General features: G+C 37.2%; 1 protein-coding gene across 9 annotated transcripts in view; it reads right to left on the reverse strand.

The window, feature by feature from the left end:
* LOC127985863 (retinoic acid receptor RXR-alpha-A) overlaps positions 1–23,661 on the reverse strand; it is a 143,431-nt gene that overhangs the window by 42,356 nt on the left and 77,414 nt on the right. For 5 of the 9 annotated variants that reach the window (XM_052588056.1, XM_052588058.1, XM_052588057.1 and 2 more), the window contains exon 3: positions 6,450–6,518. The exons of the other annotated variants lie outside the window; for them this stretch is intronic. In XM_052588056.1, coding sequence (XP_052444016.1) covers positions 6,450–6,518 — 69 coding nt within the window. The remainder of the gene's footprint in view (positions 1–6,449; positions 6,519–23,661) is intronic. 9 annotated transcript variants of the gene reach the window in all.

The following is a 23,661-nucleotide window of genomic DNA, read 5'->3' on the forward strand; positions in this document are numbered from 1 at the left end:
GTCTACAGAACTAAAAGTGGCCATAGTTGAAGAAACAACCACAGACAGAGAGCCTTTAAGTTTCGTCGTAAGCATCTTTACCGGACAAGATGCAAGTTGACAGCGGAACCGCAAGCGTACCGGGACCCAAGAGCAGTTTAAACAGCGATTCCTCTGTTTCTACTCCAAATGATGAATTTGCCAGGGCCTCTAAATCAACACGCATTAAGACACACAGAACAACAGCACACAAGTGAAAAGAAAAACAAAATAATGAATGTTGGATGAGTATTCACGGGAAAAAGCCCTAGACTGCCCACGAGGATTTCGCTGAGTGTGGTAAATTGCCACCCACAGTTTGATGGATCTAACGTCTTATTTTCACGAGTCTGCTTCTAGAACTGCCATCATTAAGAGCTCAACTCAGCTGTCAGTTTTTTTGTGGTGTACAGTACAAGCGAGGGATGTTGTTTACCTAAAGGAGAGGAGAGAAAGTGGAGGAGACGCACTTGGCTGAGTATGAGGGCAGATAAGAGGAGATTGCAGTTGCTATCGCTCCTCTCGCCCCGCTGCAAACATCACGCCGCTCTGATACGGCCTAATTGTTCTCTTTAACTTAATCCAGAACATGCAACCCTGTGCGCACACACTTTGTCTAAACAACTAAACATTCTGCTTATGGCCTTGTCTTTATGAACACAAAGCCAATTCTCATAGAATGTTATTTTTACTTTTCACTAAAGCTGCTTTGATTTAATGGTCCACTGTGGAAGGAAGCCAACTGTGCAAGGGGGGGGGGGGGGGGGTTCAAACACACACACACACACACACAAAACATCAGAAACTTTGATGTAGCTCTGTCCCTGCTTCCTTTAGAAGTAATAATTTTGGGAGGGTGGGGAATGTACAATTCATTTGCAAAACAATGCAGCCACAATGTTTAAAAAAACACATAAAATGCACCTCAAACACAGAGTTAGGGGTGTGACGAGATCTCGTGGCATCTAACTGGTATCACGAGAACGTGGCGATATCCTCGCCCAGACCTTTCAAATATATTTGCATTACACTGGTCCTTTCACCAGAGGTGGTAAATAAGATATTTTATGTTGACATCAGACAAGTGGACGCATGATAAGTGGGAAAATTACGCAGTTAAGTCTTTATCCAGTCATAAAAACAGAATTCAAGGTTTTACGTGGAATTTCACAGAATTTGTCAAACGTTGAATAAATTAATCAAAAGTAGGTCCTTAGACTTAAATCAAATGCCGATATGTATCTGTAAATATAAAGCCGCAAAAGTCGATTTAAATATGAATCCTGCATGTGTCTCCGTTAATGAATGGCGCAGAAGTTGTTTCATTTACTACACAAAAAATTTAGTACGCTCGCTGTGATTTCAGCGTCTGCCATCTCACTAAATGAGGACGGAAACACATGAACAACATCATCTCGAGAACTGCTCTGAGAGTCACTTCATGAGCACTTTATCATTTGATTTGAGTAAAACTAGCGTCATATCACTAACTGTAAAGCTATTCATTTCAACCCGTCAAAATAAAAGTCTGGTGCTATTTTTCAGTAGAATGTACACAGCCTACTACTACTTCTACTACTACAAAAATTAAACAAACATTATTTTTTAAGGATTAATCAGACAACATTTCTTCCATGTGTTAATATTAATAGTAAATCCCCTTTGTTTGCCAAAAAATAAGTTTATATAAGTTTTCTTAATTTTCAGTAATTAAAAGATAAATGATAAATGAAATAATCTTTTTATGCCTGCATTGTGATAACCATAAAAATGTAAATACACAACATTTTGAGGGGAAAAAAATTAATAAGGCTACTTTAAGAAAAATAAATATTAATAAATGAAGTTGTTAATACATTCAAATAATTAGACATGCTAAAACAGAATTAGGTAACAATAAAAAATATAAATAATATAGTGAGAAAAAGTTTAAAAATTCACAGGTCCCTAAACTTGTCATTTGTGTTAAGATTTTAATACACTGATGTAAAATTGTGAAAATTTTGATTATTTTGATTAATTAGACATGCTTTTATCAATTGTATAATTGATAAAATGTTATTGAAATATTAAAAAGGAGTTGCGAAAAATTTTAACTGAAAAAAAAGCAATACACAACAATTAAAAAAAATTAAAAATATAAATAAACAGACTTTATGAAAAAATAAAATGGGATTTCATCAGGCCCTAACTATCCCTCAGCCTGGCTGCACCTCCCAGTTTGGGAACCACTGCTTTATTCTTTTAAATTAATACATTAATTGTGTTTATTATATATACTTTTTTACTCAAGTGGAAATCAGTTTACTAAATGATAAATTTCACTGACTGCTGCACTTCCACATTAAAGAGATATGTGTTGTTTATTTTTATTTATACTATTTAAAATTTTTGTGCAATAACTTGTCAGTTGAGTTTGTGGAAAAACCTTCTGCAGTGTTTACATGAGGTTTATTACTGAATAATGTTTATCATTTCATCTCGTGGAATAAGTGTCTCATTTCATGGGATAAGTGTCTCGTCATTCCCCTACACAGTGTACCTCTGGATGACTTACAGTTTATGCTATTCTGATTTCACAGATACCATCTAAGACCTGACCACTTCATGAAAACATAGTTCAAATATGCCATCCATATAGCATGATTTATATAGTCTGATTCACAAGCAAATGACTCAGAATATGTTTTTTTTAATGACTCATTCATTCGTCTGTGTCATACATATATATATATATATATATATATATATATATATATATATATATATATATATTTTTTTTTTTTTTTTTTTACTGTAAAATAAAAAATAAAAATGAAAGATCCATTATTATATAAAACTAAGGATAACTTATGTATTTATTTTCCATATTATATTATATGACTTAAAAATATGATAACAGTAAAATTAGGTATTAAAATAGACTTTTGGGGTCAGGAAACTTTATCAATCACAATCACCAAAAAAAAAAAATATATATATATATATATATATATATATATATATTATATTAAACCGCTGTTTAAAAAAAGTTTAAGCACCAAATTAGCATATTAAAATTATTTTTGAAGGATCATGTGACACTGACGATTGGAATAATTTGCATTTGAAACCATCATAAGAGAGAAAATGTCATAATACTATTTTCTTCTGTGCTTAAATCTCACCGATCCAAACTTTTGAACAATAGTACATATAAAAATATATAAAATTTCTGCCTGTCAATGAAACAAAAGTAGTCCAATCACTCAACACTTATAATAGTCCCCTTCTCAACAAGGTGTATGATTAGATGCCATCACTCATCTGTGTAGCACATGTACGAGACAAGTTATACAAAAGTTTAATACTTGGCATTAGGAATAGCAAGCACCACTAATAACTACATTAACACACACACACACACACACACACACACACACACACAGGTCCTCGATCTGATTCAAACTGTCTAAGACTTTCTCAGAAAACCTCCATCATTACAACTCCATTCATCCCCCAGAGATCTGCTTCCCTTTGTAGCCTTTGTGGCGCAGCTCTGGCATATTTCAAGTCCTTGCATAATGCTGAAAGTAATCAAATGAGTTTAGCAGGAGGGTGCGGGCTTATTTAAGACCCAGCGAAGTGGTGCCAGTGGTGGCCTGCGCAGCAAGAGTGGGATCTCCTCAGGAGAGCGCTCTGACAGTCGAGGACATGATTAGAGTGGGAGCGGGACATGACAGGGAGGATAATTACGCGCTGCCTCCTGTGGCATCCCTCCCCGGAGAGCCGGAGCGAGACTCCCATCACTCCTCAGAGGGGTTCTGCGATCCCTCTGCTCTCTGACAGCAAAATCTACACAAAACACTCATGTCACACAAAAAAGACAGGCAGCTGGGGTCCCAGCATGAGACGCTAACAAAAAGCATTCATTTGAAATACACAAATGAATTCGCAATAATGCGCGAATATGAATGGGTCCCGTGGTGCTGGCTTTAATGCTAACAGAATGGCCCGCTGAGGTAAATGAAGGGTTTTATTCAAATGGAGGGCATTAGAGATTTATTAGAGAACTGCGCTGCTTTGGCTTTCCTGGTCAGAGTTCTCTAGGGGAAGATCTGACTCCTCGTCACCACAGACAAACAGGAAGTGTAGGTTTAACTCAGTTTTTCCACTTTCTCATGGGATTGTGCAAATTGAGGAGATTGAATCAAAGCAGGCATGCGCTCGGATGATATTATCTGGCAAAACCACATACAGAGAGGAACTTTACGCTTGGGGTTACACCGAAAAGTTAAGCGGTTTTCAGACTTTAATATCAAGGACAACCAAATACAATGATTAGCTTCCTCTTTGCGAATATATAAAAGCAGCTATAAATTTAAAGACTCATTTTTTATGTGAGAAAACACTATCATGATATTATAAAGACAACATATTGTTTACTAAATTATATAAATTGCTTCACATTGACATTATGTCCTAACGTAAATTATAGGGATGCACAATATTATTGGACTGACATCGGAATCAGCAGATAATGGCTTTAAGTGTAAATATTGGCAACGACGCAATGAGAAAAATGCTGACAAGAATACTTTTTGTACGAAAAAAAAAAAAGGCTTTATTCAACAATTTGTCTCCTTTTTGTCTCTCCACATCAGCTTAGCACCACAAGGATATGTTGTTTTCTTTCAAATCAAAGCGTAAATAGAAGTAGAAAACGTATCCTTGTAGCGCGGCTGACACAGAAGAGCGTAAGCTGCATGCGTTCAGCTCATATTTTCCAAAATGGCGCCACGGTGATGTGGAGAGACACAGGGGAGACAAATTGTTGAATAAAGTCGTTATTTTTTATCTATTTGCTTACAAAAAGTATTGTCGTCACTTCGTAACCTTGCGATTGAATCATTGATGGCAGATGGACTATTCTGATAATGCTTTTCATACTTTTCTGAACCCTGACAGAGTATTTTACTTGGCAGCCTATGGGACAGCCACAAGCCTCCCGGTTTTCATCCAAAATATCTTAAATTGTGTTCCGAGGATGAACAAAGCTTTTGCGGGTTTGGAATGACACGGGGGTAAGTGATTAATGACAAAATTGTATTATGTATGTATATTTTTGGTGGAGTATCCGTTTAACTCATGTACTCGGGGTGTGCTAATGATTAGATCACCTCTCCAGTGTGGCTCATTCTTGAAGCAAAGTTTTGTTTGAATGACGATTAGATTCACTATTTTGGATAGCTGCATTTAATCTGTGAAAGCATGTACAGAATTACGTGTTCGTGTATGATAGAGTAAAGAGTAAGCAGGTGCAGGTGCAGGTACAGCAACAGCAGCTGGAATGTCAGCCTCCCCTGGGTCCTAATGCCCAGTTGGTAAAGAGTTTTAATCTGTAGGTGGCGCTGTTGGCCAACTTCTTACTACATTAAAAGTAAAATAGCTTACTCAAATAACATTTAGACTGTTTCTGATTAAATAAAGCAGTAATTGAGGTAATAAAATAATTAGTATGTTTTGATTTAAAGGTCATCGCGATTCGACAGAAGCTGCAATTGTCATGCGTTTGTTTCAGTGAAGCACGGTTCTGTGATCAGCAGTAAATCTCCATCCAAAGACCAGAGGGCGCTCTTGCGCTGAAACAAATATGTCCCGAAGAAACCCATGAAATGCCTATATTGGCTTTCGGCCAAAATTACTTTAAAAATATTGTACAATAATATCAATATTGTGCATCCCTAGTAAATTATTAATAAGATATCTGAAAAATATTTACTTTGTATTAAGGTCAGTGTTATTTAAGAGATACTTGTATACTATTATATTTTTGTAAATATTTTTAACTATATTCTGACTTTCTATTTTAATTTTAATATTTATTTTTTAATAAGTGTTTTCTATTTGACTATATTAAGCATATATTTTTCATTGTAGTTGATTTAGTTATTTTAGTACATCAATTTAAAACAATGAAAATGAGAAATGTTTTATTTTATCAAATGTATTCATTTTCTTTTTTACAGGTAATGTTTATATTATATTAAATATTTTTATTAATATTTTATTTAAATAAGGGAACATTTTCAGACTGTAAAACTTAAGATGTTAAGATGAAGATGAAAATATTAATTCTGCATTAAGAAGGCAGAATATTTATTAATTAATCAGTTTGTTTATTCTTTTTTTATTCATGTCAATAAAACATTTCAGTGTAAAATATGACAAAAACTGTTAAAAATTTATAAAAACTTACAAATAAAAAGAAGATCTTTATATACTGTGAATGGTGCAACAAATACATTTTAATGAATAATTTAATAAAAATAATACAATTTTGCAGATCTTATTGTGGCTTTTGTACAATATAACATGGCAGTAAATACATTTATTTTTACAAAATGCTGTCTTTATAATAAATTACACTTACTATTTCACTTCATACTTACCTTTATATTTTAGGAAGGGAGTCCGTCTAAAGGGATCATCACATTGGGGGGTCCTTGGTATTAACAAGTCTGAAAAGTTGAGTAAAAGTTGAGCAAAAATGAGTAATCATGGAAGCCCTACTTCATACACAACATCCATCATGCACTTCTCTGGTTTCTGTGAACATGCTCAATACAATAACATTAAATGTCTTCTAAAGTATGACAGTATCATACTAAAGGTAAAAGGACTCCATAAAAACTAACTGAGATGGACTGCAGCCATGGCTGTGCGGCTTGGTTTTCCAGCGTTTCCTTAGCTGGGAGCAGTGGGTCGTCTTTATGGGGCTTGAGGGGAGTCTGGTGGTCTGGCGCTTGAATTTTACACATCCCAGAAGCCCTCGCTGCTACAACACCAGCTCTTTTCAGCACACGTGTTGATACATAAACTCGTGGCAATTAAAAAAGGGAAACAAAACCAGACAACGGCGGAAGGAACAATAAAGCGTAATATGCAACTTACTGCTTCTAAAGTCTGGATTTGAGGGGGGTGTCAACCAATCAGATGGCTGTGATTCAATTTGATGGTTATTACATGAAGTGAGGCTGCTGAGCTGATGGCAGTACACTGTGGAATTTGTCACTTCCTCTCTCTCTCTCTATGTGCGTGGACAGCTATTTCAAGACAGAAACCATATTCACTTTCTGTTCTGCAGTGTATCGGGAGAACAGGTCTTGCTAATTCATGTAAATCTTTCCGAGTGCCGCCAGCGCGGGAGTTATGTGCAAGAGTGTTACAGTTGGCACCGAGGCCCATTTCAGTGGCATGAATGTGCGAGTAAAAACATTTGCAGTGTTTGTTTGTAATGCATGTCCTTGACAAATGTCCATCCACATATAAGGTTGCTTTGGGAAGATAATATCATGCTCTATATAAAAGCGCAAGTTCTTTTTATCGCACACAGCCAGACATGTTTAAACGTGGTTCGTTTTTGGTTTTCGCTCTGGAAAAACACAAAGGACGCACTTTTTTGGAAAGGCCTGAATTTATTGACCGCGTAACAAGCCTTTGAAATCTTTTTCTCTTTCCATTTTATGATTATTTTTTTCTTTTGTCCTCTGTTCTGCTCGGGTCCCGTTAATGAAACCCAAATGGGGAGTGATTGGGTTTTGGCGAGCTGCTAAAAGAACTGCGGAGACCGCGGGGGTGGGCCACACCAGTCATCCTTTTCCTCCCCCCGGAAAAGTGGAGAACAGTTGTGCGGACCCCTGGGGTGAGAGCAGGGAGGAGGGTCTGCTCTGGGAAACTATGCGTCTACGTGAGACAGGAAGAAGCTTTGCAGGCCGAGGGGAATGCGTGCGCCGCACCGGAGGGGGCAGAGCGTGTATGCGTGCAAGCGTGTTTGTGTGTGTATATGGAAGTGTGCTATATGTCTCATGGGGAAAGTGCGGTTGCAATCCTCTCCCACCATCCTCCCGTCTGCCTGCAACAAACAAACAAACAACAACATGGAACCCAGCGGGCTGCACTTCCAAGACAAACGACCGACATTAGCGAGGAAAGTATGTTCTTTATGAATAATGAGATTCCTTCCCAAAAACACATCCTCTCCAAAACAAGCAAACAAACACATGCACATGCTGTACACCTCATAAAAATAAAAAAAACTGATGAAATTTCAGAGATGCTGATATATTTCTTTTGTTGTTCAAATTTTATACATCTATTTCTTATATTTATCTATCTATCTATCTATCTATCTATCTATCTATCTAATATAATATGATAAATAAATCGAATTATGTATAAGTTATTATATACATTTCTGATAATGGAATTTAAAAAAAATAAACAAATGACTGCTATAAATGGCAAATGTACTAAAACAATGTTACATGTTATATATTTAAGACCTTGTGACTAGGTTATTTTTTATTTCAGAAAAGGTTGTCAAATACCTAAAAACATCAAAAATGTAGAAAAACACCCACTGTGGAATTTTTTTTCTAAAAGTAACCAAATCACAGAAATTGGCACCATCATAGCCATTTTTGTGGGGCCCATTCTTCTCAAAATAAATGAGAGTTTTGACTTCACTATCAGGGATTCGCTCTCTGTCTCTCTCTAGTTCTCATCTGAGGGAGTCCCCTGGGGCCCGGGATAAACTGGGTTCAGAAAGAGTCTTTTATTCCGAGCGATGTGAGGTGAATGCTGACTCTGGTTCCTATGCATTTTTCATTGTAAAACACTTCATGTCCAATTATCTTTGTCTCTTGACACCTTTCACAGCCGTGCCGTGGACGCAAACAAACCACTGTTTTCATAACTCCAGTCAGACTGCACCAAAAAAATCACCACTTCAAACGATTCGCCCCTCTTATGGCTAATCATCCTCAGGGCGACTTAAAAGAGGGCTCTGTTGGTTCAACTGGACATAGACCATGAGAGCAATAAATGCCAGCTTTTGTAGCACAGGGACGTATGAAACCAAATGCACTTTTGATCAAGTGGAGGCAGGAAAACGGATAGCTCGGTCCGCGCCATGTCAAAAGAAGTACATGTGCCTAAAAGCTCAACCTGTCCAAGTGAATTACACTCGTCATCTGCCCAAGAGGGATGTCAGATGTCCTCTTTATTCCTAAAGGACAGGAGATACGAGAGACAACAAGAGTCAGCTGCATACAGAAGCACATTTTGGCTTACTGTTGGCGTGTTTTTGGCCCACGGCAGGGCTAAAATAACTGTTTTTATTTCAACTAGAAGATTGTGTCACTTTTTCTCTCAGGGACACACTTTAAAACCAGCCGTCCTTAAAATATTTTTTTTTTTAACACTGTAAATGCTTTTGAATTCAATGAGTCACATTTTCATTTCTCTCTACAGAACAATGACTTCTCAGTGTTATTGACGGCTGTTTTTCCAAACAGGAACATTAGCGTTTCATGATGTAACGCGGAGCTGTTCGTTTTTCTGAACCGTTTTTTTTATTTTATTTAATTCATATTTCATGCTTCCTCAGGGCCCACTGTGCCCAATTTATAACTGGCTAACTCATGTAAACCAACAGTACGAGGTGTTGTGATTGGCACCTGGGGAAATGCTTGAGCAGGCATGTGTTTTTCATTGGCTCGCTGGAATATGCCCATAAATTCTGAGTCTTGATTGGCTACAGTTGGGCTGTGGGGCGAGAGACGTTCATGCCAGGCATGGAGTGGTCTGAAAACACACACCTTCACAAACTCTCAACATCAGACCACCTAAAGCTTCTCAAACACTTCGGCTTGAGCAAAACCGAGGGGCCGTCGACCGGCACTCGGCAAACCTGGGCTTTGTTCCTCCCTTCTCCCTCCATTTTTTTTGGACAGAGGCCAAAAAACACAAAAAGCAGCTGAAAAGGACATTAAAGTGTAGCTTTCGCCAGGGTTTTTCCACAAGTTGTAAGGGCTTTTACCGCTCTGGCTTACAGTAAGACGGCAGATTAAAAGAACGATTCTGACATATGACTCAGAAGAAAAGGATGAACTTCACATTACATGCCTTCTCTTGTAGCTGAAACGAGCGACGTGACATTGTATTATAGAAAATTACACGCTTCTGTGATGTGAAAGGCAGAACATCAACTCCAATATTCAAGAGCCAAAAATACCATTAAAAGAAAAGATGGGAAATCCAGCGGCACTGTGCTAAAGCTTCACTTGAAGAGCTCACATGGTTACAGATGAACACTTTAAAGGCTGTTTTGATTCACAAAAACAAGTGACTAAAAAACATATAATTTTTTTATTTATTAATGTAATATAAATATAAAATAATGCATCCCTGGAGACCCTCATGACTATTTGTCCAAGTCAATAAATATCTAAAAAAAAAAAAAAAAAAAAATTCATAATAATAAAATAATTTTACTGGTGGTTTTTAATGGCATTGTTTGTTCAGTTTGTATGATTTAATCCACTATATTTTTACAAATAAAATACATAAAAAATATTTATATTATTCATTCTCATATATATATATATATATATATACATAAAAGAAATATAACAATTAATACTAATAACATTATTAACATGATTATAATAACAAATATATAATAACAACACACATCTTAACCCAACAATCCACACACACACACACACACACACACACACTATACACACACACTATAAGCAGTGACTCCATATTGCCAGACTCAATGAACTCACCCCTCTTTTTCACACAAGGCTAATGAAGACAGCTACACTCCAACCGACACATCATAAACAAACTCTTATCAAAGCATAGAGACCCCCCTCTGCCCCTACACAAACAGGCATGTATGCGCAGACACGTGTGTGTGTGTGTGTGTGTGTGTATAAATCCCAGGCCTTGCAGACGCAGCTGAGGTTCTGGAGCCGAGGAGGACAGGTCTCCCACTGCGGTCACTCACCGCCTGTCCTGATAAGACACATTAGCTTCCAGCATATCCCTTCCCACCCACAGCGTCTGCGTTAACATGCCAATTAGGCCAGCAAACATCATCATGCCTCTGGCAATCGCAATACCAAAAATACCACGTGCATGCACATGCAAAAACACAAACAAAACACCAGAGAACTTGCAGAAGACAAAACATATTTCATGCACAATATAGAAACAGTATGCACCCTTATTATACATGCATCTCTATCTCACAAACACACACACACACACACACATATATATAGTTTTATTGTTTTGAGTCTTGATTTGAATTCAAGTGCTACATAATGTCATAAAAAAAATAGTTTCAAAAAAGTCTTTAAAAGAAAAGTACTTAAAATAAGATTATCAGAAAATTTATATTACATTTTAAATAAACACATAAATGCAACTCGCATGTATACGAATGTGCACTGTTTAAAAGCCTAATATTGTTATTCTTTTAACCCTCTGGAATAATACATGCAAATGCACAGAGAAGGCAAACACCACAAACAATCCCTATATACACACACATAAGGTCGTAATGTTAGACTAAACTGTTTCGATTTGAAGCCAATCTGACTCTACAAAGCATCCGATGTGGAAGGGGGTCCACGGTGAGTCAGTCAGTCCCAGGCTGAGCGCAGAGCACGACGGGTGACAATGACTGATGGCTGGTTAGAGGTTTGTGTGGGGCACGGAGAGTTTAATCACCCATAACCTCAATTACAGACATCCACTCAGACTCATAAAGCAGCAAAACAAGATCAACTCCTGCTCCAAATTCCAGTAAAGGCTTGGCACAAAAGAAAAAAAAGCTTACACACACACACACACACACACACAAACAGATGCAGGCCTTCATTGGGAGTGTTTAGTGACAACAACGCTCAGAATACATCAGACCACACACAGTTCAAACGCAAATGAATGCTAAATAAGAGTAAATAACTATGATTTAGAAATGTAAAAAAAAAATTAAAACGCAAAACTATTCAGAAATAACCTTTAACGAAACAAACTCAGGCATGCAACTCATTCCTAATGATCACGAAAGGTTTGTGTGAGCACTGCAATCACACACACAGCTTTACGCGGGATTAAGCTTCAGCCTTTATTGCCGAGTTCCCACAATCCTCGGTAGACTATCGGAGTCTCCTCCCAAGCCCCCCTCACCTCTCTTCTACCTTCTTTTCCTGCTCTTTCCACCTTAGAAAGGAAGATGAGACAGCCAAGGCGTTAAGCTGAGAGACCCAGGTCATAGCTTCTCCAAACAGCGAGGAGTGTATGACTTCACACTGACAGAGGCTAACAGAGCGACTGAGGTTTAAGGGTCACGGCCCCTCAGCGACCCTCATCTGATGTCTCAGGAGGGTTGAGAGGGCTAAACGTTGAGTCATTGAGTCAGGCATGCAGCAGGAGACCTCCGTGTTGACGGGGCCAAGCAGCGAGACCTCAGAGTGGGAAATGTCATCATTAGTGACTAAGTAATTTCACTGTATGCAGCTCCTGAGTTAAATATAGATTAAATCCAATTTATGTAATAAATCATTGTATCAAAGTAACAAAATATTATATATATATATATATATATATATATATATATATATATATATATATATATATATATATATAGAAGACATAATTTTAAATTTTACACAAATTCGTAAATAGACATATTAATAAGTGAATTTATTATATTATATTATATTATATTATATTATATTATATTATATTATATTATATTATATTATATTATATTTTTGGATAATATATATAAGATAGTTCTAGTGTTAGGCAGAAGACATTGTGCCTTTTAAATATTTATCCCTGGCATCTGAATTCAATTGGCAGCTCTGACAAACGAGCTCAAGTACATGTGCACAAATACACGGATACGTGCAGTGACAGTGGAATCTTAAATCGGTAATGCGTCCTATTTAACTTGACGGATTACTTGTCTAAGTGAAAATAATTTGTTGATCCAGAGCGCTGTCATGGCGACTTGAGTCTCACAAATCATTTTTAATTGACAGCGTTAAAAGCAGGTGAAGGGAAAAAAGTGCCTCACAGAACACAAAACAAACATCTCTCAGTGTTGCGAGGGAACTAAACCACCTGTCACAAAAAAAGCCATTAACGAATGATCAAAAAACCTGCCTTTAAAGATGAAGTGTCATATTTTAATGCTAAAACACTTTCTCTCAGTTTAATGTGCAGCGAGAACTGTAAGTAAGCCATTCGTAGGTTGAAATATGAAGAACGTCAACTACAAGCGATCAGACTAACACATTTTCGTTTAATGGACGATAAAACATTCTCATGGAATTACACTGGAAGAAGAATCAAAGTGAATAAATATAATCGATTTGGGCCAGTAACCAAACCACCTAGAAGTGTACTTAAAACAATTTGGGACTCACAACTGCACCCTTTAAATAGAAAGATATCAGCCAAGAGGAATGAAACGATGAAGGCTTGAAAACAGAAGGAATCAGCTGGTGTTCGGCTGCTTGCTTGGAGACGTGAGTCAGTCTCTCCTCTCCTGCGTCCGTATTAATACTGTGTTCAGCCAATCAACTGCACAATGAGGCAAGATAAATGGGAATTACCCACAAGGCAAAGGTTAATGTCTTTCGAACCGATCGGCACTCATTCTATCAACAAAAGGAGGAGATCAAAAAGCCCGCAGCATCTCTATTGACTCAGTGGTCCAGAGCGACTCGGTGTCTGCGATGAAGTGCGTTATCTGAAGCTTGCGAAAGCCTCTGTTGCTGTTTGCCTGTGATTGGAAATGTACAAAGGGATAGGCTTTAAACCACTTTTGCTTTTTCTGCAAACTCTCCCTCCAAGCAATGAGCTCAAGCAATGAGCAACGGCACCAACAATTGTGACATCTGTTCTGCTGAAAAGGCCCGACGGATTACATGTCAATTACAACAAAGAGCCCAGAGTCCTGATAAATGACAGCCTGCAGAGCTCCTTTGTGGTACAGAAGAAAAGTGAAGGTTTAATGGCTTGCTGTATTCACATGTATTTGGAAACAGATGTGGAAATGGCTATGAACGAATATTAGTTTGACTGTAAAAAGGCCCAATGACTGAAGCGATTATCTGGGGAAATGAAAGCATTTTTATGCATTTGTTGGCAAAATATAGGTTTGTTCGTGTGACGTATGAAAGTGTGTATATGTAGAGGACTCAAAAATCAGTGTTAATCTTGTCAACAACATCACTGATAAAAATGTTTGTTTAAAAACATTTAATTATTATCATGCTGTGGCCACTTTCATTATCGTTGAAAAAATTACCTTTGAAGATAAAAGACATCACAAAGATTATTTTTTTTTTACTAAAATAACTATACGAGATGTTTAAATTATTCACAGACAACACCTTCTTTTTATTCTCCGTTTTGTTACTGATGACAAAAATAAAAATAAAAACTCTGCAAAAGAAGAATATGCATTACAAAGACAACTACACTTTACTTGAAATAAATGGTGTGTTTGTTTTAGGGGCATGTGATGCATACCAACAAAAATGTTTGTTTAAATTACAGATAAAAACTAATTATCACAATGACTTTTATTTAATTTTTTGCTATTTTTATTATTGTTAAGAAGAATCTCTAAAGAAGAAAAAAATCATCACAAAGATAAACTTTTATTTCAAATAAACTATTTGAGCTCTGTTCGGAGGGAAATTAGCATTTACACAAACACACACATTCCACCAACATTAATTATAAAAATATTTAAATTACAAAAAAAAAAAAATTATTCCCATTATTGTTGATAAAATGAATACCCTCTGAACATTTCTAAAAAAAAAATCTGTAAAAAAACTGTATGCTACATTTAAAGAAGTAAATAATATTCAAGAATATAATAAAATTATGTAGATAAGTGAGACATAAGCTGAATACCAGTAAACTCTTTTTGTGTGTTAGTATTGCACATTATGAAGTTGTGTATGCATGTGGGTGTGTTTTTATCACATTTGTGTCTGCTTTAACTTCTCGGGCTCTTCCTTTTGCTCTTAGCACAAACAGGAAGTCTCTAGGCTCTCTTCCTGGAGAGAAGCGCAGTGGGATATGCACACACACACACACACACACACACTTGTAGATGCAGGTATTATGAGAACACTCGTTCATGCACAGATCTTGACAGATCATGTGCGCACACACACACATGCATAAACAGTTTATATAAACTCTTGTTCAAACGCCTTGTTAAGTTTAATAGAGAGACCGGATGTCCACAGCAAGAAAATGAATAAAAGAAGACCACTGTGCTCAAAAAGGCAACGGAGCTAATGAAAATGAAAATGTTCCGGTGTATTCCTGCACAGAGACAAAACACGTGCTCAAAATGGAGTTTTTACAAATACAGTTCTGTCTGAGGGGAGTTGTAAAACACATTTGTGACCACTTTCAATTCTCTGCACATAAAACACAGATTTCAAATAGCATTAAAACTGCAAACTGCAGCTGTCGTTGTTGTCTAGTGAGATTAAATTCTAAACACAACACTGAGCAGAGAAGTGAAATGTTCAAAATTCACTTTTGCTCTGAGGTGTTTGTCACTCTAGGTACAAATCCTGGCCATGTTTACATGCCAACTTTAACTAACACCCCTAAAACAGCATCTTTACTCAATACCCTGCTAGAAAATCCAGTTTAACATGGGGGCTGGTTTCTAGCTAGCCCAAGCACGCCATTTGCTCTTTCACTCCAGTTATCAGATGGTCCAAGCTGGTCTACAACCCATTATAAAAACCAGCTTGACCACTAGTACAGATTATTGCTGGTTTGTTTAGTCTAAGACGGTCAACCAGCTTGCTAATAACCATCTTAGACCAGCTTGCACCAGTAAATGACTAGCTTGAACCAGATAAAAAACATTCTGGATCAATTAATGATCACCTTGAACCAGCTAAAAAAAACTAATAATCATCCAACCACCACAGTCAAAAAACAAGCCACCCTATGTGCTGCTGGTGAAGAGTCTGCTGCTAGTTTAAGATGATTTAATCAGAGATAACAATCTCCGCTCCAATACACAGTTACCAGTTCATAATGGATGTTCCAACAGGACACAGTTCCGTAACTGGCGGGGAAAAAAGGTGCAATGTTGGGTGAAAACGTTCCGTGATCTATAATTTACGAGTTTAGCCTTATCAGTTCAATCAGGAGACGACAATGTTGTTTCCAACTCTGACCCACAATTAGCTAAAAAGCATGTAATCTGGTTACATGCGTGTTAGGCGATAAGTCACAGATTACACAGGGTTTATTTCGCTTTGATGCACTGCTTTACCTCCGACAGGTGACATTATTTAAAACAAGCTTTTAATACAAGCTGAAAGACAAACAGGATCTGATATTAAAAAAAAAAGAGAAGACCTGAGGTTTAGGATTTTTACTTTAGAGTTGTAATCTTCATTTGAATCAATGCGAGGAGGAACTAAGAATGACTATGACGGATTACAAGCAGAAGAAACAAAAGGACACCGGCTGCAAGTCCTCAATCATCGCAACCTTCAGGATACCGTCATTCTTTTGTGAATTCTGCCTTATTTGATCACCTGTTAAAGATTGAAAATTCTTCCACTTATGACGTTTGAAACCTGTCCGGCACAGATAAGCAACACTGACAGGAATGAAAGAGAAATTGACTCGCAAAAAAGTCCCATAACTCAGTTATTCCTCTCGGCATAAACACACCGAGAGTACTTGAAACCCGACAGACCTTCAATCACCGCAGATGGATGGGAAAAGCCAGCCCTGCTGCTACTGGGCAAAGATTTACCTGTGATAGTGTGGAGTGCAAACCTAGAGCACATTTTACGTTTCATAGCTGTTGATGACAAGCCAGGCGTCCAATCCAGATGTTGGACCTGTTATCAATCTGCTCTGAATTGGAAAGTGGTTAAACCCGGATGGTTGGCATCCCTTACCAGATCATATGAGCGCAAGGGTTTTGAATAATTGAGCTGTGAGCAAGCGAGAGCGTTGGGTGAATCTCAGTGCTATATATAGCCAGCCACATGGCTTTTTGCTATTGTGTAATCATGCTGATCTTCCACACACGTGTCCGCTGCACATAGCAATATAATAGGCCAGATGGCGAGAGAGGTGTTAATAAACAGCGGCGGGCGCACATTAGCGGCTTGGGTTACAAACAGCTGCCTTATTTGCCACTTCTGATCGGGTATTATTGGAAGAGCAGGAGCTGTGTGAGCACTGATAATCTACATGGCGGAGAGATTGAATACCCATGATGTGTGCGAGCCACATGGCTCCCTGTCGAGGCCACAATGGCCCAGAGGGCAATACTGTAATCAGATGCGGGTCGACGCTCAGTAAAACTGCAGAAACATTGTCTGCACAGCTGGAGTAACAGTTGTCCACTCTCAGATGGAGATTAAAGACGCAATCAAGGCTGCATGTACACACAAATATACATGAAGAAGTGTAAATGGAAAACGTTTTATAGGTGTCTATTTACATGAATCTCTGCTTTAAATCCTGATTGTTTCCTCTGCATTCAGACGTGTTTGCTTAAAGCAGACAGGGACACAGTGTTCTGAGACGCTCAGGCAGCTTTCATAAGCACTAAAACAGCACTCGCTACAGTCACGTACTCATGGTTAACCCTTTCCTGGGATCGGGGTCTTCTCCTGAAGAGTGGTAGGGAAAGAAATGAAGAGGAGTAAATGAGAGTTAGATGAGTAGCTGAAAATTTGAACCATCCACCCAGATGAGACAACAGGAAGGCACCTTTCTTAGAATGAGATATGAACAACAGTTACCCACAATTCCTCCCTGTTGGTCATTAAAGAAAAGGAAAAGTCATTCTTCAAGGGTAAGCAGGATTTCAGTAACCTAAACAGGTTCACCATGTTAAGAAATGGCATCCTAAAAGAGCATCCTTTAAGATTTTTTGGTGACTCTTTTCCTAAGACCAACAGGAAAAATAAGAATATAAATATTAAACATTTATTGTGCTTCTTTTTTTTCCATTTGATTTTAAGGAAAAACATTTGAAATGCAAAAATATCTTAAAGGATTTAAAAACTAAAAATATGATTTATTTCTTTTAATTTGGAAGTTAATTTTGGCACTCAACACTTACCTAGAAACTAGAAACTAGGCATGATTCACCCATTTTCCAGCATATAGATGCAAATGAAAAGCAATGTAAATTAATTTTAGTATCATTTAAATGAAAACGTAAATTATATTTTGGTTCCAAATGACTTCCGAGCTTAATCATTACTTCAACAAATTTATCTAAAACGCATGAAATTTTTGGAATTCTTTTGAAATATTCTGTGAAACTAACTGCTCAAAACGAAAATGATCATCAGACTTCCCCATCACTTACTTGCATCGGTTTTAACCCTCTGAGTTCTAGGGGGTTTTGGGGGCCTGGAGAAGTTTTGACATGCCCTTACTTTTGTGATTTTTTCAGTTGCTTATAAACATATACATGGCTAAAGTCTGAAAACACTGTATTCAGTACAAATTGGGGTCCAATAATATGTAAATAGCATGTAAGTAAATAGCAAATCAGTAAGTAAATGACTAGCTTGTAGCCTAGAATTTTTGCTTCCAAATGGTGTGAAAATCATCTTGTTTACTCACTCTCAGAAAACAATAGATTGATTCAAATTTTCTAAGATACGTTTTGTTTCGAAAGGTCATATGCGAGTAGGTGTAACTGACCATGAACATCACTGTGATTTACACCAGACAAAGACCTGCATAATGAGCTGCATAATGAGCCGTTCAGTCAGGTTTGTGACTGAGAGGGAAGAGTTACAAGAAAGAATGTGAGGGCAAAATAAATGATTATATTTTTATGTTTGTAGTTTATTTAGAATTTATTGAATTATCCCACAAAATAACTTGAGATTCACTTTTGAGTGCAGTTAAACAGTTTATTAGGAACAATCAAAGCTGACTTTCAAAGCTGAATTTTTAGCATCATTAGTTCAGTCACATGATCCTTCAGAAATCCTTCTAATATTCTGATTTTCTAAAAAAAAAAAAAAAAAAAAAAAAAACATTTATTGTTTTATTATTATTATTAATGTTGAAAGGTGCTGAGAATTTTATTTTTTTGATGAATTGAAAAAAACTGCATAATTTGTAACATGATTATTGTATTTATCATCAAGTGTGTGCTAAATTTTTTAAAGAGCCACACATATGGGAAATCAAAAATTACCTGTATTACAGTGTATGATGTAGCTGTCCATCAGTGTAAACAAAGTGCAAAGTAATTAAACCAAAAAGTACAAGATTTATAAAGTTATTGGCTTCTAAAGTTAGGAGTTGACTCTGAATCGCTGAAACGAGTCGTTATAGATTTCAAATCTTTTGCCCATCTCTATGTACGTCACTAGGAGCACTTTGCATAATAATCTTCACCTACCGTGTTGGGAGAAACGGAACTCTGACCTGCCCCCCCCCACCCCCACACAGACGCTGTGTTTGGTGTGAGAGCATCATGTCGAGGAGAACGTTCACTGCCAAAGAATGAAGATCAGAAGAACCAATGGCTAAAATTCATTTTCACCACAATACCAGAGCAGTACAACAAATCCCTTTTGTTGTGTTCACAACATTTCACTGATGACTGCTTTTCTAAGTAGAGCGGGATTTTCAAAGCGTTTGGCCATAAAAGAAGGTTCATTACCAACTTTATTTAGAACAACGAGCATCTCCGAATCACAACGCGAAGTATGATTATGAAGTTATGTGTCTGTTTTCTCCCGAGCGTCTTATCAGTATGTGTGCTGTCTGCAGCCTGTCTGCGCTGATCGTCATGTACAAACACGTCATTAAAATGAAGTGTAACTCCGTGAATACTCAACGAAGAGACATGAGAGAGATGCTTTAGAATGCTATAGAAAGCTTGACATGTCTACTTTAAAACTAAACAAATGCTGCCGAAAACAGATATTCTGTGATAAAGTAATCCATATGAAAACAACGCGATGTCTGTTTTTCATGTCTCCCTTCGTTATATGTAATGTGACCACGCACCCGCGCTGAACAGATTCAAACTGAAGCGCGCAGCTTGAATACACCCACACAGAAGAAAAAGCAGCGAGACTGTTCAAGTTTTTTTATTTTACTGTTTGCTTCGCGGTGAGAGGAATAAGACATAATTCAACCCAAACAGATGCTAACGCATAGTTTACCGTGGAGGTGTGTGCGGAACAACCAATCAAACCTGACTATGTTAGTTGACCAATCAGAACACAGTATGCTACCGAAAGGTGGGGTTTAAGGAAACTGAATCTTTTGTACAGCTTCGCGTGAACCGTTAGGGGATCTCTGAGAACTGAGGTAAGTTTAAAATGATATTTTGACAAAATGACAATGTTTTTTAACCTTGGATGGATTTAAACCTAATGTACAGGACTTATAAACAGTGATAGGAAGCTTAGAATTTTCATCTTACTGGCTCCTTAATTTCTATTTTTACTGGTATAGTGTTACACTTGGAGCAAAACGAGTTATGATGCTGAAAATTTTGCTTTGATCACAGGAATAAATTAAATTGTAAAATATATTCAAATAGAATATATTTAGAACAGAGTCCAAATATTTCACAATATTACTGCTTTAGCAAACTGGTATTGACTGCTATTGTGTCATGTAGAAATATATAAATGAATTTCACATTACTAGCATTTCCAAAGTGTATATTGTTTATGTGCTCTCAAATAAACTAAATGACAAACTACATTCTTAACATTATTGTGATGGTCAATGATACTAGTAGTAAAGTAGAACATTTAGATGATGTGAATGAAACTTCATAATGTTTCACTTGATTATACATTTAATCAGGAATTACAGTTTAGTTTGGAAAAAAACCTAATCTCAAAAGCGCGTTCAGCGCGGTGCTTGGTCACATTAGATATAATGAAGGGAGACGTGAAAAACTGACATTGTGTTGTTTTCATATGGATTACTTTATCACAGAATATTTGAGAGATTGTAAGACTTCCTTTGTTTAAAAGTAGATATGTCAAGCTTTCTATGGATATATTTCTCATGTCTCTTTTTAGAGTATTTGCTGAGTTACAGTTAATTTTAATGAAGCGTGTCTAAATTAAGATCACAGCAGACCAAGGCAGCAGACAGCACACCTTGTTTGTTTTCTTTATTTTGAATGCAAAAGTTTTGTTGTTATTATGCGTTTATACAAATAATATTAGACCCTTTACAGATTTGATTGATGTATTGCTCTTATCTGTACGATCAAAACTGTAATTTGTAATTAAATTGTAATTTAGGTTTTTTTCGGTGTTACCAGGAGAAGATCCCCCAAACGGGTATTTGCATTTGTCGACTCCAGAGGGTTAAAGATGAAAGTGTGATTAATTTAAACTGAAATACATTTAGTAAACCACTCAACCACAGCGATAGCATCGAAAATATGTAAAATTCTAGAGTGTTGTGTTTCCCCTTCCCCTCACAACAGCTGTAAAATGCTTCTGTCATTCCTGATGGCATCTCGTTTGATTTTTTGTTTCATATTTGTTATTACATGGCCACATCAGTCAATTAGCTCAATGTCAAAGGCTATAATGGACTTTTGGACATGATGCCCCTGTGGCGTTTGTTACGCTCGGTCACACATGCTCTGATCTCTACCTCCCATACGCACAGCAGTCTTGACTAAACCAGGAGCGTACGTGTGTGTGTGTGTGTGTTTGTGTACGGTAAAAGGTCAGCTTTCTGCAAGAATTCCTCCAGAACAGCCCCAAGTGTAGCCAAATCCACAGAACGAATGGTTGATATGAAATAAAATTAGTAAAAAAAAAAAAAAAAAAAAGGAGAGTACATTTTTTACAACTCTAGGAAGTATCTATCAGTGCCAAAAACTGAGAATCTCATTTAAAAAGTCTTTCAGAAAATAACAAGTCTTTTTTTTTTTTAAGTCACAGATGTGTGTCCCTGAACAGCAGCGCTCCAAAACAAGACATTTCCATTAGCTGTAGAAGTACCAAACATTCACTTTCAGTACAAACATCCCCAACAAGTAACACCTTCATCCCATTCCGACTGTATCCCAGCATGCTTTGCAACAAATTAGCACACTTGCCAGGTCCTGCTTCTAACTGTATGACATTGTAAGCTCGCAAGCTTTCTTTCAGTGATCTCTTGCCCTCTTTGCCCTCAAAAGTTGGCAAGGATGGCAGGTGTTTGAACGTTGACCTTGCCCTTCATGAGATCAGCTTCTGTGCCATTCGGATCAAACAATTGCTCCAGTTGCCTGCAGCCCCCTCCGCCGTAGCACCGGGTATAATGCCAAGTGTGTCTAAACACTTTATCATCAAATTACTGACAGAACCCCATCCACGACCTCCCCTACGAGCCCCGCTGCCCTCTCAAGCTCTTAGCGGCCACCCTAAGGGAAATCGGCTTCCTTGTGCCCTTGTGGATGAAGCTAACTGACCAATGCTCTTTCCAAAGGACACCTGAGCTTTACGACAACTGCTAAAACTACAGCACGGTCCAGTTAACAAACAGACGCTCCGCAGACATATGGGGAAACGTCATAAGCAAAAGGATTTAGCTGTTTAAACCTGTGTTACTTTAGAACGCCATTACAGATTTAACATTATTTTGAATGTTTAAAATTGTAGTTTTTTTTCATAAGCTTTAGTAATTGTGTTTGTGTCATTTATTAATGTATTTTTTTTTGTCAATGTCTATTATGTCTAGGGTTTTTATAATTATTTCAGATTTAGTTTTAGTTATTTTAGTACGTCAAGGTACACTAAATTACAGTAACAATTTATATGATTTTAGTTTATATATCATTATATATTCATATATCAAATGTTTGGGGTCACATTATTCTATTTATCTATTTATTAAAGAATCCTAGAAAGTATTACAGTTTACACAAAACTGTTATGCAACACAACTGTTTTCAACAATAATAATAGATAATAATAGTAAGAAATATTTCCTGAGCAGCAAATCAGCATATTAGAAAGATTTCTGAAGGATCATGTGACACTGGCGTATTGGCTGCTGAAAAAAATGCAGTATTTCTGGGTCAAAATCGCTCAAAATGATGGAAGTGCATAATTTGCCCAAGCCAATTTATGCATAGGATTCCCAAAGACCTTTGACATTTTCCCCATACATCCCAAAGGAGCATGAAATATCAGCACTTAAGAACATCATTACTTTATTTTTGTAGAATCAGCATGCACAGTGAACCTATGTGTGTCTGATCCAGAGCATCCTGTTGTCCCTGGCAGGATGGGGCTCATACATATTGGAATCAGATGACTTCAGTGGAGGCATCCATCCAAACAACACTTGGAGCTCATCTTCCATAAACATACGCACATATAAACAAGCAAATCACACACAAACAGCCAGTGTACTGCACTCTGAAGGGTCTGGATCTTTCAGTCACAGATAAGTGAGAAGCTCTGGGCATAACTACTGTAATTTATGTGTGGACAGCCGCACGCAATCGTCCGGAAGAAAACCGGGATCAACAAATAAATCACCCAGATTATCCTGTTCCTTTGGAAGGGCTCAGTGAATATCTTGCTGTTGTAAGACTCCAAATATGCAACAATATATCATGGCGCAAACAGAAAAAAAGAAAGGTTCTGATGTCGCAATATATCAAATTTTCAATTGTTTTTATGTGTCACCCAAAGTGTGATCCTAAAACAATGCTTGGTGCAAACAAATAATACAGTCTATTTATGTGTAATATTTTACTGCAGT

This window comes from Carassius gibelio, chromosome B21, assembly GCF_023724105.1.
Source record: "Carassius gibelio isolate Cgi1373 ecotype wild population from Czech Republic chromosome B21, carGib1.2-hapl.c, whole genome shotgun sequence".
In the NCBI taxonomy this organism is placed as follows: Eukaryota; Metazoa; Chordata; class Actinopteri; order Cypriniformes; family Cyprinidae; genus Carassius; species Carassius gibelio.